The sequence below is a fragment of the Miniopterus schreibersii genome (assembly GCF_964146895.1).
Source record: "Miniopterus schreibersii genome assembly, chromosome: 4".
Taxonomy (NCBI): Eukaryota; Metazoa; Chordata; class Mammalia; order Chiroptera; family Miniopteridae; genus Miniopterus; species Miniopterus schreibersii.
Genome location: NC_138105.1, coordinates 16,166,797 through 16,185,755, shown reverse-complemented (window position 1 = coordinate 16,185,755; position 18,959 = coordinate 16,166,797). Strand labels below are relative to the sequence as shown.

General features: G+C 42.9%; 1 protein-coding gene across 5 annotated transcripts in view; it reads left to right on the top strand.

Annotated features, from left to right (window-relative positions):
* The window catches only part of ARHGAP26 (Rho GTPase activating protein 26), a 405,589-nt gene that overhangs the window by 367,326 nt on the left and 19,304 nt on the right, over positions 1-18,959 (top strand). The window contains exons 21-22 of one of the 5 annotated variants that reach the window (XM_081134782.1): positions 17,387-17,497; positions 17,630-17,659. The exons of 1 other annotated variant lie outside the window; for it this stretch is intronic. In XM_081134782.1, coding sequence (XP_080990908.1) covers positions 17,387-17,497; positions 17,630-17,659 — 141 coding nt within the window. Of the gene's footprint in view, positions 1-17,386; positions 17,660-18,959 lie in introns of all 5 variants that reach the window. 3 more of the 5 variants (XM_081134785.1, XM_081134783.1, XM_081134781.1) reach the window with 3 other exon arrangements.

The window sequence follows — 18,959 nt, the reverse complement described above, 5'->3', positions numbered from 1 at the left end:
GCTGAGGAAGAACAAACCTACCCTCCTTTCTCCCACTGACTCCCTTGTTCGGAAACCCTGCAGTGGTTCAGGAATGAGTTGAACCTAAATTAGACCAGCCCCATTTTGGAGGAATGAGTTGAACCTAAATTAGACCAGCCCCATTTTTGTGCTAGTAGTCACAAAAACTTTTGCAATTGGCTCATTTGCAAAAGCCACAAAATCCATATACCCCAGAGACCGAAGAGGGTAGGGTAGAAAGAAGATGTGTGAGGCCAAATTGCCCCACTGTGGGTGTGATTATAAAACAGCATGACCTTTCTTGGAAGCAGTATGAAAGGTCAGAAGCCTTGAGATGGGCTTACCCTTTTTTTCTTTCCCGCAATATTTTTATTGATTTTTTAGAGAGAGAGGAAGGGAGAGGGACAGGGAGAGAGAGAAAGAAACATCGATTGGCTGCCTCCTGCACACCCCCTACCAGCGATGGAGCTGGCAACCCTGGCATGTGCCCTGACTGGGAATCGAACCAGCAGTGTTTCTGTGCCCAGCCAACTGCACCACACAGGCAGGGCAGCTTACTCTTTGACTCATCAATTGTAGTCCTAATATTATCATAAGGAAATAATGGTAATATTATAGATAGAAGGAATTTTATCCCAGTATTATATATAATAGAAAAAAAATGAATTTAAATGTCTGACAATGGTGATGATTTGTTAATTACCATACAGCCGTATACTGCAATGTAACTATTAAATATTATGTTGCTGATAATGAACTGCTCTGTGGAAAAAAGCAGAATAAAAAATTATATGAAATATGGCACCATTTTAATGCACAAAACAAAATGCATATGGGAGCATATGACACATAGAGGTTTTAAAACAGTCACCGACGTGTTCACAGTGGTGCCTACCTTACGGCGTGAGTATTGATGGTTGGTTGGTTTAGTTTTTTGTTTTATTGAGATATAATTGGACACACAACATCATATTAGTTCAATATTTGTATGTACTGGGTGGGGCAAAAGTAGGTTTACAGTTCTGAGTACGCAGAACAGTTTATTCTTGTATTGTTATTTATTACTGTATTATTTTCCATATGAACAACTATAAACCTACTTTTGTCCCACCCTGTGTAACAAAACGATCACAGTCTAGTTCACATTCATCACCATACATAGTTAGAAAAAAAATTTTGTGTGCGTGATAATTTTTTTGGAGGTCTGTTCTCTTAGTAATAAATATGCAATTCAGTATTATTAACTACATTCGCCACCCTGTACATTACACACCCCCATGGTTTATTTCTTTTATAGCTGGAAGCTTGTACCTTTTGCCCCCTTCCCCCATTTCCCTCATCCCCCCCCTCTATCAACCACCCGCCTGTCCTCTGTATTTATGAGGCCAGGGGTCAGGCTTCTTTCTCTCTTCCCTTCTTCCTCTCTTCCCTTCTTTCTCTCTTCCCTTCTTTCTCTCTCCCCTTCTTTCTCTATTCCCTTCTTTCTCTCTTCCCTTCTTTCTCTCTCCCCTTCTTTCTCTCTTCCCTTCTTTTGCTGGCTTCCACATGTAAGTGTGATGTGTGTTGCAAATGGCAAGATCTCATTCTTTTGTATGGCTGAATGACATTCCCTTGTGCGTGTGTATGTATGTGCCACGTCTTCTGTATCCATTCATCATGTCGACGGGTACTTAGATTGTTTCCATGCCTTGGCTCCTGTAAGTAATGCTTCAGTGAACATGGGGGTACAACTCTCTTTTCGAGTTAGTGTTTCTTTTCTCTTTGGATAAAAACCCAGGAGTGGGATTGCTGGATCATATGGGAGTTCTATTTTTAATTTGGGGGGCTTTGTTTAGTTTCGGATTTTGCCTATTATTGTTTCTTTGTTTTCTACATTGAGTACAAATTGCTTTTCTAGCTAGAAATAGAAACAACAACGAATTCTATTTCTGTATTTTGAAATATAAATATGTGTTAAAAAAATATGTTATGGGGCACCCCCCCCTTTTTTAAAACCAAAAACAAGGTGGGGAGGGAAGAGGAGAGGAAATAAGCTGATTTGAATATTTGGATTAAACAGAGCCCCGGCCTCCTTCTTCCTGGTTAGTTTTGCTCGGTTATTTACTGAGTTCTTTAACTCTACTGGTCTGTCAGATTCAGTGAGTATCAATACCTGTATTATGTCAGGGGCACTCTGTGTGCTGAAGGTGGTGCCCACCCCTTTGTGTGCGCTGATCCCGTCCTCACGAAGGCCCTTTGGGGGAACATTTTCCCCGGTTTTCAGATGAGGAGAGCGAGGTGGAGTCAGAAGGATTCCCACCCTCGCTCCACCTGCGTCCACAGCCCGTGCTCTCTTCACTCACCCTTTTATTGAGAAGTTTCTCAATGAGTCTTCTCTAGGCCTGAGGGAGCCCCACTATTTAAAGAGCCAGTCCGTAGTCTGTTGGCAGGGGTGAGGGCAGGAGGGAGAGGGGAAGTTAGATGCTTAGGAGGAAAAGGAGGGGGGGAATTGCCACCCCACGAAATTCAGCCAGTCATTGTCTCCTGATGTCCAAGTGTCCAGCCTCGCCTACCTACCTTGCCTGCTTAGTGCTGGCAGCTCTTTGCTGCCTGCCTCACCGAATAGTAGAACAGTGAGCAGCGCCATCCCTGGCAGCATTTGTCTGAAACCTGAACAATACTGCTTTTAAGAGCGTGGAGTCATCCTCGAGGGAAGGCCCACCCCACAGAGGAAGCATTGCTCCGTAACTGGGTCCCCCCGACCTGCCCTTTCCATGTGGGCTCCTCAGGAAGCTGTCCACAAGGACACCCAGGAATTCGAGCCCTCTCCACCGACACCCCCAGAATGAATGTGGGCTGGTGGGCAGTGCCCCTCCTCCCATCTTCCCAAGTCCATTTTCTGCAACATCCAGCCTTCTAGCTTTTCTCTGAGAGAGCCAAGGGAAAAACAGAGGTCTCCTGTCGGTCTGCCCTGAAAAAAGAGACTGGGGCTTAATTAAGATCCACAGCTCAGTATTGACACCTCCACTTGAACATGAAATTCTGGGCTCTGGGCACAGGTTATATGATACCTGCGGACCTGTCTGCCTCAAGTAACACAACCTGGCGCCTGTGAACTCGCCTCTGTGTGTTTTCCATTGGGGGCTTTGCTGTGCAGACACAAGTAACAAGGCTGTGCTAAGAGGGGAAATTGTCCTAGGGTAAAAGCCTGGAACTGGAGGCTATTAACTTTTTCTCTCTTTCCTTTTCATTAAGTGTTGGTGCTGTTTTCTCTTCATTTTCACTTCTGTTTGGATCAGTGTCTTAAGATTTATAGATCGTTTAAGTACCACGTCCTTAAGGCCACTTTCATTTTAAAATAGAACCATTTTTCTTTTCGGGACAAGTCAAGCGTATACTAATCATAATAGTTACCATTTAGTGAACACTTACTGTATACCAAGTTTTTATATACTAAGTGTATTATATGTCTGATCTCCTTTTATTCTCAGCAATCCTGTGAGGTATACTTTTTATTAATCACCCCTGTTTTAAGCAGGAGAGGGAAATGAGGGACACAGGAATTATATGGCCCAAGGTCACAGAACCAATACAGGGCTCAATATTCAAATCTGTTGGAGGGCTCTTTCTGACCCCAGACTTCTACACTTAACTGTTAATTCGCTATTCTTAGTAATATCGTTTTCATTTAGAAGTCTGTTTATCAAATATGGCAGGTATTCTCTGAAAACAGATAGACCGTGAAAGTACTGAGAAGCTTCCAAACCATTTTTCTTTATTTCCCATTTAATGTGTATTTTTGAGATCTTGGAACTGGGTTTTTGCCTGTTTCAACAGGTCTTAGGGCATTTCAGGCAAATCTCTGTTAAATCAACTTGCTTTGTTTGCCTCAGGCCTGTGAAGTATGCGTGCTGGACATTTGTCAGGGAGCCACGGAAGGAAAGCTGAGGACAGCAGTGACCACAGGTGTTCAGCAAGAGCCCAAGGTCTGGAGTCAGGCTGCCTTGGTTCAGTCCCAGCGCCACCACTTTCTGACTCTTGGGAAATTACTCAACTTTTCCCTTAACCCCCTGCAGAATCAGGGCAGCTCTTGCAGGGTTACTGGGACAAGTCAGTGACAAAAACGCTCAGCCCAGAGCCTGGCATGTCACAAGCACTCTGCACCTGTAGGAGCTGTTCCTTTAGAGGCTTGGCTCGGAGCTGTTGCTGCATCTTGTCTCAGAAAAGTGGGCACTCATTGTGCCCTTAACATTGACTCCTCTCCCAGGGGCAAGAATGACCACAGCCCGTCCATTTTAAACCCAGAATGGAAAATGGGAAGGCTCCAACTCAAGGGAAACTTTCCCAGTCTACTCCAGCTTAAACAGATCCCTCTGTTCTCAGAACTCCTTTGGTTCTTCTGACCAAATCATAGATTAGCACTGAGAGTTTATTAATTTATTGGATAAAAAGTTTATACATATTAGCCGAGCCAAAAATAATAAGAAAATCCGTGCAAATAAATCAAAATTTTTGCAGGAACAAAATAATCGCAAACATGTTCTGCTGCTAAGCACCTGGTGCGTTCACATTCCAAAGCTGACGTGGAGCCTACAGAAACCGAGGACCGTGGTTCCCGTCTCTGCTTGCTTATCAGAACCACGTGGCTGGGGTGGGGGTAGGGGTGGGACAACATTTAAAAAATACAGATTTTTAGGCCCCAACCCAGCCCAACTCCTTTAATTACTTGATGGTGTGAGGCCTTTTCATTGTGGAAAATACATTTTATTTCCTTTCATTTTTGTCATTGTGATTTACAATAGTCTTCCCCCAGGCAGATTCTCCTTTCATTTCCATAGTTTCATGGCAAAGTGACAGAAAGGTTAAGTCTACACAGAGTACCATTGTGTCACCATAAGCCTGGATGATGTTAGGAAGGAAGAGCTGACAGAGACATGGAGTAGGCTTTGGGAGGTGACATTTGTAGAAGGTTCGTCCTTACATCTCAGGCAGGTGTGTTTGAAAATATAGACTGGTGACCCCTGAATGGGCCTGTAATACTGAATACCTTTGTAAGTGAATCGATATAAATATACTGGCAAAAAGTGAGTAGAACTTCAGGTAGTGAAAGTCAGAGTGACCTAGAAAAAAGAGGTATGATAACTAGGGTATTTAACCATGGTCTTGGTCTGTAGAGACCTAGAGATGTGACAACTCACACAAAGGAAGAAAAGTCTCCAGGCTGTTTGTTTGTGGCTTATGTAGTTCCTTTCTTCCAAAAAGGAGCAAGCAACATACTTTTTAAGGGCTCCTAGAGATGTCATTGAAAAGGCAAACATTTGTGTCCCCAAACAAAATGATTTTTTAGCTTTACCAGGAAACAGTTTCTTGCAGGAAAAGTATGTTTAGCTGTCACCAGGCACTACTGGGAATTCTCCTTCCGCCAGGCCAGTATTTATTACTGATTTTCTTTCCTTCAAAATAGGACCCTTTCCATTAAGTTCACACGGTATTCTAGGAAAAAGCTCAGTGATTCAGCAAAAAGACTGTGAGGGAGCTGAGGAGGAAACAGGCCTTGGTTTTTGTTTTTGTTGCAAATGGTTAAAATAAGAAGTTCCTACTGGCGGTTAAGAAAATAAGCCCTGAGCACTCTACTCAGCTATTACTGCTGAAGGAAGCAGGGCCCATTCACTGAATCCAGATCCCCTCACCCACCTTCTCCTTCCCAAGTATTCACCTTCACACCGCCCCACCTCATGGCTCTTAATACTTTTATTTTCTTCATAGCTCTTTGTACCACCTAAAATGATCTTATTTGTTTACTTGTCTATTACACACACAAACACACCAGTGTTTCCTTAACTATTTTATTCACTAAAATGATCAAAATATTATCAGAAAAAATATTTGGGACATATACCTCCAATATGTTTCTTGTTTTTATTTACTTATTTGTAAAGTATATACTGACCTTACTAATTGTTATGTTATACACATCAGAAAACATATGTAAAATACAAATCTTACAAGGAGCAGATTAAAAAGGCAAATGGAAGTTTTCCCTCCACACAGCCTGTGCTTCACACCCTCCCTTGCAGTTCGCAGCACTTGAGCGCAAGCTGCCTGAGAGCAGAAGCCTCGCTGTGCTTTTTTCTGCTCCCTTCCCAGTGCCTGCACCGGACCTGCCATGTAGCAGGTTCGCAGTAAACATTGTTCAGTAAATATGTGTCGTCAAGTAACAGACAAGGCTGGTGTACCGTTCACTCTGCCAGGCTCCGAAGAGCTGAGGTTTTACTGCATCTTTACAGGGCGAGAGGAAAAAACCCCTTTTAGGGTCAGAATGCCTCCCTAATACAAGATGTGCTGAATAAGGGATTTACTGTAATGATGCAAATCCTTCACCCAAGAGGTAATTACAACTTTCTTGATAAGAGCAGAGCTCAGGCAGGCAGACAGTGGTTTCTAGTTTCCCTTATGACAGATGGTACAAATGGACCAGCTTCTGAGGCTTTGGGAGGAAATTTAATTTGCTCACAAACAGCCTCAATTTTGTCTCTTGGTCTACTGAGTCGAAAATATTTACTATGTGGCCCTTTAAGAGAAATTTTGCTGACCTAGAGAGCATTCAGGACATGAAGACAAGCACTGTGTCCAAGAAGAGCATTGGGGCCATGTTGTGAAAGACCTTCAAACGACAAAAACCCAACCAGCTTGAGGAAAAAGTGGAAGTTATAAACTTAGAATTTTGGGAAACCTCAGGGTGGATCTAACCTCGAGCACAATTGGATCCAGGAGCCCAAATTATTATTTTACTTGGCTCATCTTCCCTTCTTTTATTTTTTTTAAACTTCTCTTGCAGACAGATGTTTGCCATGTAATGGGAAAAAGAGCTCTGGTCGCCCTAAGCCAAAGCATTTAGGGTTTGTATCCAGAAAGAACAGCATGTATACACTGGACCCATGAATGAACTGTGATCAGTTACATATTCAGCCTTGACTGTGGCCAGGGGGAAGGGGGACTCCTAGTAGCCAGCCTGGACCCATGCCTGCCCTGCAGTGAAATCGGTGGGACGTTGGACTCACCTGTATCACTCAGAGCAGAAAAGAACTTCTGCAAATGAACCAGAAAAAGAGGGGTGGGAAAACGGGGGGCAGGATTAAACTGTAACTACATAGTCTCCTACACCGGGGTAGGAAATGTGTTCTACATTCAGTAGGTAATGGGGAGTTTATGAGCAGGAAATTGCTATTCATTCAACACCTATTTATTAAGCTATGTGTTTAGGAGGTACATGTGGTTATGATGTGCACTAGGATGGATTGGAATGGTAAAAGGCAAAGAATCCAGGCTCGAGACTCTTACGTCCATCTGGATGAGAAGGCCTTGGTCTCCACTCTGGGAGCAAGGGGGGAGCACTGAAGTGTTTATGATCAGATTTGCATTTGAAATGATCATGAAAAATGGTCCTCATAAGTTAAAGCATCTATGTTGAAAACCTTATTTACAGAGTACATTTTCCTAGGAATGTAAAGATTGTCCAAAGTAATTCAGATCTATGTCAGATTTGGGAAACAATAGAAATTTTAATTGCGTGAGGTCAGAATGGATGGTGTTTGGCTGTGTCAGTTTTCATTGACTTCTCGGTGGGTGTTTGGTTTGGGAGTGCAAGAACTAGAGCAGAATATAAAAATCATTTTCCTTGGGAGTGTTTTTATTCACAGATGTTAAAACTCTTTTTTTCCACTGGAAAGGGTGACTTTGCTGGAAAATCATTTAAAGTTTTTTCCAGTCGAGTCAGTGAGCTCCTCAGAACCAAATGAACAAGGGGTGAAAATCACCGTGACACCTCGCGAGGCTGCACCCCTTCACTGCAGCCTGGGTCAGCCACTGTGGAGGGCAGCGTGGTCGCGGGGTGAATGCGGGTTTTGTACCTAATCCCACGATGGCTTGTGGCCGGGCGTGGAGGGTACAAATGGAGTAGAGACGATGTTTGAGCAGGTCAAGATCAGCTCAGGAACAATTTTCCATCTGTTTAGACTGTTGAATGAGTACTAGAATTAGAGGGGAATCACCTACTTGTTTGGGGGTGGGGTGGAGTGGGGGGAAGTCAGAGACAGACTATTGATCTTTTCATCAAAGTTCATCTCTCCTTATCTCTCTGCCTTATGTGCCTTTCATGGATCAAGTTTTGTAGGGTTACGGGAGTTTAACCTAATTGTTGTGGGCATTACCTTTAGCAGGAGAGCTTTTTCCTATTGCTGGGAGTTCTGAACATAGTGAAATATTTTAGGCTCTTATTCAGGGAACCCCCTTTCCCCAGGGTTATTTTTAAGCTAACGTATCTTGGGCCACCACTGCTAATTTTAGATGCTCCTTTGTTTTCAGCAGTGGACATTTAGATTCTTACTGAATCCCTTTCCCTCCTTTTCCTCCCCCTAGTCCAAACAGGAAATATCCCCTGAAAGCAGACCGTATAGCAGAGTATGCCAGATGGCCAGTGACTTTCAGCCAATGTTGTTAACATGTTGTGCAGCTTACTCAGTGTGACATCGGAGGGTCCTCCTCAACTTCCCCATTCCCCAGGCGAAAGGAAGACACCATTCATTAACTGTAAGAACTTTACCAAGATGAACAATAGTCTCTAGAAGAGCCTGCCTTATTTCTCAGTGACAGGAGAAGGAGGGAAAAATAGTTCTCGCATATGGAAGGTGCTCAATAAATATTTGTTGACTTTATTTGACTAAAAAAGAAGAGAAACAGTACAGACAGTTGGGAGCTGCCAACTGTGTTATGCAGCTTAAACCACAGATTAGCGCAACAAACACTAAACTGTCATTTCGCCTCCATTAAACACCCGTCCTCTAGAGCATAAAAGTAGCCTTTGTATAATTAGGGAGATTATTTTTTCTATTAACACTTTTTTTTTTTTTTTGGTTATAAATGTAACCTATCAACTGCAGAAAATGTGGAACGTATTTTAAAAGCACAAAGAATAAAAATGATCTTTAATCTCATCACCCAGAGAATGCTGTTTATATGTTGGTATACTGACTGTCCATAGGTATGTTTTAAGATAGGTTTGCAGATCTTTTTTGTTATATAGAAAAGGCATGAAATATAAATATACAGCTTACATTTATAAACAAAATAAATTATTATTTAGTAAACACCCACATAACCACCCAAAAGGTTAAGAAGTACAACCTTGCCAAGACCCCAGAAGTGTTCACGTCTCGTGCTTTCTCCTTCCTATCATAATCCTCTCCCCCTTGCCCCTCAAAGGTAACTACTAATCTGACATTTACAGTAACCAGTTCCTTGTTTGTATTTATATTTTTACCTCTTAAATACAGATATTTGTTACATGCAGTAGTTTCATGACGTCACCACAGACACTGAATTAGTAAATGCTGGATCATCGCTCCTAGGGGAAATACAGGGTTAGGTTCCTGTGAGCCTCTGGTCACAACATTTTTGTCAACTGATCAATACATAACCTTGTTTTATGTGTATTTGTGTTTAAAGACACCTTATTTAATATCATTAACTTTGACCAGCAGCTCTATAAGCCGTGCTTGAATGAAGCTCATTAAAAACACCGTTTCCCCCTAAGGCACAGCGCACACAGCCTTCTTACACTTAGAAACAAGAATGCAGAGCATTCCTGTGACTGACCTCAGGTGGGAATGTGTGCATCAGGTGACTCAGAGTGACTCAAGTTTTTCATTGCTCTACGTGTGTCTGCAAGTGACTATGAAAGCACCGTATTTTTTCTAGGGTTACAAATAAATTTTAGCAAGTCGGTGAATTTACAAAGGCAAAATCTACAAATAATAAGGATCACCTGTATGCATCCCTAGAAGACATTATTTTGTTTTATTATTTTGAGTCTGTCTTCCTTTGCTCAGTGGTTTTAAGGGTCATTAATTTAGCTGTAGCTCCTTTATTTTTATTGTAGTAGAGTGCTCCATTGTATTAAAATACTAAAATTATTTCTCCATTCTACTTTTGCTGAACTTCAAGATTGTTTTCAGTTTTTGCTTTTACAAAGAACTTGCTCTACACGTTCTCATGTATGTCTTCTGGTGCACACATACACACTGTGCTCTAGGGTATATGTCTGGAAACGGAACTGCTGGGTCATAGAGAATGAATGATATCTTCACCTTCCCTAGATAATGCCCAACTGTTGTCCAAAGTGGGTATAGCAGTTTACATCCCTCCTCCAGCAACGTACAAGAGTTCCAGATGTTCCACATCATGTAAACACTTGGTATTTTCAGCATTTAGATGTTAGCTATGTAGTCATTTTGGTAGGTGTGCAGGATCATCTCCCTGTGGTTTTAATATGTATTTCCTGCCTTACGGAAAAGTTGAGCAACTTTTCTCTTGTATTTTCTCTTCTAAAGTTCCTGTTCAAGTTTCTTGCCCATTTCTCACTCGGTTATCAGTCTTTCTTACTGATCAGGACGTGTTCTGATTATGAGCCCTTTGTTTACTTATGTGTTGTAGGCTGTCTTTTGCTCTCTTTTAATGTTTCTTTTTGATAAATAAAAGTTCTTAATTTTAATGTCTTTAGGGATATCAGTATTTTTTAATGATTAGTGCTTTTTATGCCCTGTTGGGTAGTTTCCTAGACTTATTCTCTTCTGAAACCTTTATTGTTTGCCTTTGGCATTTAGATCTATAATCCACCTGGAAATCATTTGTTAGGTATGATATGAGATAGAGGATCAAGTGTCACTTTTTCCACACAGATTTCCAATTATCCTAGCACCATTTATAGAAGAGTGCTTTCCACTATTAATATTAAATAATATAAGCTCATGATTTTTAAAATTCAAGCAGTATAAACAAATATAACAGTGAAAACTGAGTGTCCAATGCATGCCTGTGCACCCAGGCCTCCATTCTCAACCCCCCGAGGCAGGTACAGTTCCTGGCTTGTAGATTTTAAGAATAGTGTTTAAACATTCCTCTAATTGGAATGGTGGCTTTAAATTATGCCTCAGGACAGTAGGAGATTGAATCTAGAGCACTGTCGCTTCCTTTTCCTTTTAAATTGCAGTGAGTTGATTTGTTTTTGCAATATCTCCGTTATTTAGAGCACAGCAGTTGTACGGCACTCAGTTTAAGACAGTAAGGATGTATTGGGATTTCTCAGCAACCATTCAAATCTTTTGAAATAGCAAATGTTACCACGTAAAACCTTTGTTATGCCCCCAAAACGCTTCAGTGTTTTCTTACAAATAACTTCATAATTTGTGAATTTTTTTAGTTGTAAGAGAGTAAATACATTTTTTTTCCTGATGTACCTAAAATGTGTCATTGAAAAAGATTAAGGAGCTATACTTAGGTTTAACAGGAAAGACTTCTGCGCTCAGTAAGTGTTGTGCGCCATGGAGCGCAACGGAGGCATTTGTTCCATTTAACCTTATAGGTCCTTTCCCTCGAGGTTCTTTCCTATGCAATGAGCAGTTGAACTAGGACCCCTTGTCTAAGCACCTTTAATTCCAATTCAGAGTTTTCCCCTCTACCTCATATTTCTGGGTTATGCTACATGAAGAGGTTTGAATGGTTGACTTGGGGAACCTGAACAATGACAGAGGCCCTATTCTTGGATTTTATTTAAATCATGAAATTATTTGCCATTCCCACCACACTCCATGTGAATTTTAATTTTATTTGAAACTAATACATCAGGAAATTTTTTGAAGCTGGAAGACAGAATCACCACACTTAGACTAGCTGCACTATTTTAAAAGCAAATAATTTCAAAAGTATTTTAAAAGCAGTTGCGTATAATTGCTAAGGCCTTAGGGGGAGTTTCAACAGCTCCTCTCATTAAAATAAAACTCAGGACTCTGTCACTATCTGAATAAAGATGCATGTGGAATTCTGCTAGAGGAAGGGGAAGAATCTGTAAATACTGTGCACACCAGTAGGAGTCAGAAAAGAAAACAGAGCAGTGCAGCTCGGGGGCACATGGATTTTCCCGTTGTAAAGTTGTGAGGCACACATTAAAGATTCAGGAGGTTGGACCTGTATAGGATTTCTGTATTGTAAAAGCTTCAGCGGGCACATGTAAAGAATATATGTGTTCAAATTTTCAACAAATTAAAGTCGGTTTTTGCGTAATATGCTCTGATTCACCACTATCCAGTTTCCCAGTATTTCTTTTGGCCCTGTTTCCCTGGCTGAAGTTTGAGGTTCCTTCTTTTTTTATGGTACTTTAACTCAAGATGTAAAGGGATATTTCACAAAGCAAAAGAATTCACTAATTTGGGATTAGATTAGATAGGACTTTATAGGTGTTCACGGAATTTTCTGTTCTTTTTTATTATAGGGGGAAAGAATGAAAAATACAAGTGGTCCTCCTTGGACTTATTAGCAGCGTCCCTGGCCCAGGTTTAATTGGGATGGGAGACTGAGGGAGCATTAAGGTCATCCCTGGGCCGGCGATCCCATGGCCCTCCCCATGCCCGGGAACCTGGGCTGCAGATCACAGTTAACTGCCTGGCAGAGAGATATAAATGCCAGTTAAGTGACTGCTCCTCAGTACGCTGCTGGCGCAATACTCTTTGGCTCCACCTATGTACCTCATCCCTCTTACATCCCTCTGATCTTTGAGAGGCCGAGACTAAGCTAACCATGCACCACTCCCACTTTCTCTCGGAGCGGCCATACCATTTCACCAGGGGTCTCACATCCCCAGGTGTGTTTTTCTGTCTCTCTGTCCATCTGCCTGTCTCCTTCCCCACACTGCCTTCTTGGCAGAATGCCCTTTGGAAAATTACCACTGCTTCCAGATGGAAACAGAACATGGGAAGGGACTTATATTCATTTTTTTATTATTGGAAATGCGAGGAAAGAGAAAAATCCGAAGTAACCTTTGTGAATGGGGGAAAAAAATCAAAGTCCACCTAATTGTTTTAAATGATAATGCTCCATGCTGGTGGGGCCATGGCGGGAGGGAAGGGGCAGCCCCCTACACTGTTGGTGGGAGTGCAATTCAGTAGAACCTTTCTGAAAAGCTGCTAGGATGTGCCAGGACCCTTTAAGAAAACCTCCTAGCCTTTGACCCACTGATTTAACGTCCAGGAATTTATGCTAAGGAAACAATTGGAGACACAGGCAGTGGTCCTCAGCAAGGATGTGAGCTGCAGCACTATTTATAATAGCCGAAGGGGAGTGTACACAATAAGAGAATGGTTCCATAAATCAAGGCATACACTGTAACAGGGTACCCTGTAGCCATTTTAAAACATGATATCAAAGGCTATTTAATAGTATCAGAAAATGCATTATTAAAGGCTATAACCATGTACAGGGTGGGGCAAAAGTAGGTTTGCATTTGTGAGTACATGAAACAGAGTTTATTCTTATTATTTATTAATTATTGTATCTTCCATATGAACAACTATCAACCTACTTTTGCCTCACCCTGTGTGTGGTATTATCTATCCCCCCAAAAAAGTGAGGAAATATGTCAAGATGTTAACAGTGATTATCAGGGGGATAAATTATGTATGCTTTTATTACTTACTTTTTGGTATTTTCCAATTTTCTACAAGGCCATCTGTAATTTTGAGTATCAAAATATAAAAAGATTAGTTTTCTCCTTAAAGGCCAGCTTACTGCTCAGTCTGTAGCAGCTCGGGTTTTAACGCCTGTGGTGTAGAGACCAGAGGGGGCCTGCCACAGCCATGATCAGATGGGGAGCCTGCAGGGCAGTTCCGTCCACAGTTGGGCAGGCATGCCTGGCTGGTACAGCAGACGTGCCACCATTCCAGTGAGTCACCACAGAAGGGTGTCAAGCTCATGATATTGCGTGAACTATCAGCCACGGCCCAGCATGCTGCCAGGCCTTTGAGCCTTATCTTCCTAAACCGTTATTTCTTCACTGTCCAGTGAATGTCAAAGGGATTGACTGGGACTTCTGAGGACACTGTGGACCAGCAAACTAGAGCTGATGCAAGCCTTCCACTTGAATCCAAATCAAACGAGCCAGTGTTCCTCCCATGCTAACGTCTAAGCTGTTGCTGCTACAGTTGGGCCTGGATATGGCTAAAACGTGTGCTGGGATATTCGGCTCAGATACTCCCTTCCAGCTGGTCTCTGAGGGCTGCAGAGAAGCCTTCAGGGGTCATCTGCTAAGACTGTAGTTATAAAATTATTTTCTCCTATCCTGTTATCTTTGGCCTCATTGGTGGGAAAAGAGTTTGAGAATTTAGTAGGTTCCAGAGCCAATAGGAAAGCTGATCATTTTTTGTCTGTTTTGGACATTTTAGGGGTGCTCTGTTGTCAGTTTTAAGTAACCTTACTCAGACACTTCTGGAGTGAAAGATTATACAGAGTCGTGGGCCATTCTCATTCCGTGCACCTTGTTTCCCACCTGTGTGTTTTCTGAGTTGCATCAAAACTAAAATATAATGTGCACTCTCTTCCTTGGAGGAGCATTTATATGTTTACAGTCATTCTGCTGCTATGGGCATCAGTCTATGTGGTATATAAGCATGTTCAGTGGTATTGTGATTGTGAGTTTTCTTGACATGGCTCTGAAGCACAAATAAACAAAAGGTGTAATTCCATTCACAGTTTGAAAACTCATAGAAGTGCTGTGGCATTTTATTGTCATAAGAAATCTATTGTCATAGATTTTAAATTGTGGTCATTTTATAGCTAATAAATGTTATTGCTATGACTAAACACAAACAAATGAAATTTTGTTAATTGGTAAAAATTACAGTTAATACTGTGGTAATTGGCATGGGGATTGAAGAGTAAGTTCCTGTAGTCCTGTGAATGCCCTGAATTCCAGCCACACCCCCAGATAATTTCAGCCACATACCACTGGCCAGGAACCACTTAGATATCCGATGACGTGAGAAAACAGTTAGAACCCACATTGTGTTCATAGACTATGTTCCCAACTGTGCCTTTAGCCAAAGGCATCATTCTTTATACAGATGAGATAGGAAACTGGGGGTGTTTCCTATTTATAAAAGCCACTAAAGAGAAAAGAAATCCTCAAAAAAAGTCCTTAGGACTTTTTAATTGTCCTGTGCTGACCACTGAGCAGAGGAACAGATTGATCCAGACCTCTGGGCCTGGGCTGCTCTCCGGAACCTCCACATTGACCCTGATCAGGACTTGGGTTCCTGGGCTGAGCTGGGCTGCTATGGGGCAGTCATCACAGGTCCTTGGTGTCTGCTAGGTCATTATCTAGTGGGGTAGGTTGTGGTGAGAGGACTGAGAAAGGCCTTTCTTACCAGCTGCAACTTATTGTCTTGATCATACTAGGAACTCTATAACTAGTCTTTGCTGGATTAATGGGGGGAAAAAGAGGAGAAAGGCCGTGCTCTTTTAATTTAATCTCTTCCACTATATGGTTTCCATCTACTGGATGAATTTATCAGACAGAATGGAGGCATTATTGGGGATTTTGTTGGAATTTACAGTGTGTTGAGTCTTGTTGAATCTGTCTGTTGTTGCATTCCCAGTTTCCCTTGCAAATATGGTAGGCATCTAAAGGAAAGTCAGAAGTGGGGCTTAAGAAGGCTTCTAATGCTATGGCTGGGTCTGTGAAGGCACTTGGCACAGCATCGAGGAACAGAGCAAGTCCAACTATAGCAGAGGCTCAGAGTCAGGGGCTTGGGGTTTGAACCTCAGTCTTGTCACTTACAGGCTGAGCATCTTCAGGCAAGCCTCATATTGGCCCATATTTCCACATCTGTGAAATGGGAATTATAATAGTGCCTTTTGACTCATTAGGGGGTTAAACAAGATTTATTCATTCACTTACTCAAGTAATTATTTATTGAATATCTGCAGGCGCTTTTTTAGGCTTTGGTGATATAGCTGTAAACAAAATGGACAAAAATCCCTGCCTCCTGGAATTTATATTCTAGAAATGTAATACACATAGTGGCACTTAATAAATGTTTCATTCAATTAGCCTGAGGCTGTCTGATGAACTCATACAATGGGTTTTTGCTGTATATTGCCATAGGAATTTATGTTGCAACCATAGGTAATTAGGGCCATGATTGGGTCTCATGTCTGAATTCAGTATGTCCCATTAAGTAGGACATTTATGTGTTCTTGCTAATTCCCACTATGTTTAGAAAGTCTATTCCCTGGATGGGATTGCTGTGATTTTCACCTCTACAAAGTGCTTGAACCAAACAGTCCAGCCATTGGCTGAGGTTAGGGGCTGCGTGGTGGTGTGGCCAACAAACTAATGATTGTTTTTTCAATCATTAGTGTTTGCACTGTTTGCACTTAGTGCGATTTCACAGAGTTGCTCAGATGTTTGTTTACGTAATTTGTGGAAAGATGTCAAAGGGCTACATGACCAATTAAAATCAAACCATATTTTAGTGAGTAATTCCAACCTTTTCTCTCCAAACTTTTGATCAGCCACCGATCAAAGAACAAAGTGACAGATTTAAGGTTCCCATTCCCTTTTTTTTTTCTTTCTTCCGTTCTCACCCAAGAATATTTTTCCATTGATTTTTAGAGAGAATAGAAGGGAGGGAAGGGGCGAGAGAGAGGTGAGAGAGGTGAGAGAAACACAATGATTGGTTGCCCCACCCCCCTGACCTGGGCCAGGGATCGAACCTGCAACCTAGGTATGTGCCCTTGACCGAGAATCAAACCCACGACCCTTTGGTTCACTAGCTGAAGCTCTAACCACTGAGCCACACCGGCCAGGGCTCTCCTTTTTTTTTTTTTTTTTAACTGCCTCCCCTCTGGGGTTTTTCTTTGAGCATCAAAATGCCCAGAATCTATGAAAAAAGAAAGAGCAGACCTGGAGAGCAAACCTCAGGAACAGCATGCTGCCCATAACTGCAGGCCCTTTCTCAAGGGGTATGTGTCAGACCCATCCTCCATCCGCTGCCATTTTTCTAACGCAGACCTTCTCTGGGTCTCCAGTGGCAGACAGCCCATTTAGTTAAAAATGTAAACAGGAAATTGTTTTCTGGCTGAATAGCCTGTGTGGCCGGGAAAAATGGTCATTTTTGCTGAGACACAACTTTAAAGGCTGGTTCTAAGCTAGCCCTGCCACAGACAGAGGCCTGCAATAGGATGCGGGTGTGGAAAGTCACGTATGTGGATTCAGGGCACTTACCACCCGATGGCAAAGGCACAGTGGACACAACTGATGAGGCTCTTGCCACCGGGAAAGCAATTATTCTGCAGGGCAAGGAGACATGTTAATGCTCCGAGGAACTACCCAGCAGGCATTGGCTGGAAGACACGGAGATTTGGTCTGGAGAACTGTCTGGCACTGACCACACCTCCCAGAGTCAGTGCTCCTCCAGGCAGCTCTAGCGCCCTGTCATGTGGCCTTCCATGAACCCCCTGTGCTCCCACTGTGGCTCCCCTGTGTGCTGACGAGTTTTCTGGTGGTTATGTCTTGCAGCCCCCCGAATCCAAGCCCAACTTCACCCCTCTCGCCATCCTGGCCCATGTTCTCGGCGCCATCCAGCCCTATGCCCACCTCATCCACGTCCAGCGACTCCTCCCCCATCAGGTCTGTTGCAGGATTTGTTTGGTTTTTTGTTGCTGCTGTTGTCCTCTCATTGGCTTGGTCCTCTCTTCATGCAGTGTTCAGCCTCGTCAACTTTGTTCCCTGCCATCCAAACCTGCACTTGCTTTTTGACAGGCCAGAAGAAGCAGTTCATGGAGACTCCAGGTAAAATCGCGGACTATGGCCAATCCGCCCCCTTTATCCAAAGCCAGTCAGGGACAGCAGGTGGCCAGCCTCTGCCCTGCCTTGATTTGCATGCACCAGCCTGCATTCTCCATGCCCTTCTGGACCCTTCCTTCAATTTGAATTAATGGTCTGTGATACTTGAAGTTTGGGGAAAGAGTGCCTCCCGAGCGGGCTTCCGTTTGGCTCGCTGTCTGAATCATGGAGCTCTCTGTGCTTTGGTATTAGGTGGTATCCGAGGAAACGGTGCCAAGACACACCCTGGCCTTTTCTCCCCTTCATTTTTATCAGGTAGCATCAGGCAGTGTGTACTTGCGGGGTTAGGCTATCGACCCTGTGCCCTGACACCTAGTTGCCGAGACCAGACCACTGGGAGAGAGATGACACAGAATAAGGAATCGAAACATGAACTGATTTCTCTTTAAATTGCTCGTGGCCACCTCCTTCCCGCCATGTGCTCCCAGGAGTTGTCAGTGCTCCCAGCCTGCTTCTGTCTCCGTGGGCATGAACCGTGAGCTCTCGTGGGGATAGGCAGCACCTCTTTCTGAGGGTCGACCTAGTTCCTCCCCCCAAGGGCCATGCTATAGTTTCCCTGCTTTGGTCACGTCCAGATTTAATTCTTTGCACTTGATTGTTTTGGAGACAAAAAAAAGCTGTTTAAATCCAGGAAATTAATTAATTAACTAAGCCCCTGCAGGGCCCCTCTGCTGTCCAGGTCCTCAGCGTGTGTGTCTCTCTAGCTTAGTCTCTGTTCTCAGACAGTCAAAATGTAGAGCCCAGTTATACGCATCACGAGCGTTTTGGGCCTTGGCAGCATTTCCTTGCCACTCATTTCTCCTAGCTGGCTTTCCCTAAGGGGTGGGTCCAACAGAGAGGCTTAAATACTTGATAAAGCTGAGTCTCACTTTTTAAAAAAAGAAACCCCTGTGCTGTTTACACACAGATGTACACATTACTTTATTCTTCTCCACTCACTTTTATATCTATCATTTTGTTCCATCCTTACACGAGAATGAGAGGAGAAATGGCCTGAACCCTGTGACAGGGAGAGAACACTAAGGCACAGAGAGGTGACTTGTACACAGTCACGTGGCTAAACGAGAGCCAATCCAGAATTCAGGACTTCCTGCCCTCAACCCAGCACTCTTTCTGTCAAACATATGGCTGCCCCCAAATTTAAGTTTCCGTGCAACTTTCAGCCCCCGGGCCTGGCCTGCTCAACTCGGTTTTCTATCCAGCTTTGTCCAGAATACGAGAAAGATAACTTGACAGTATATCCTTT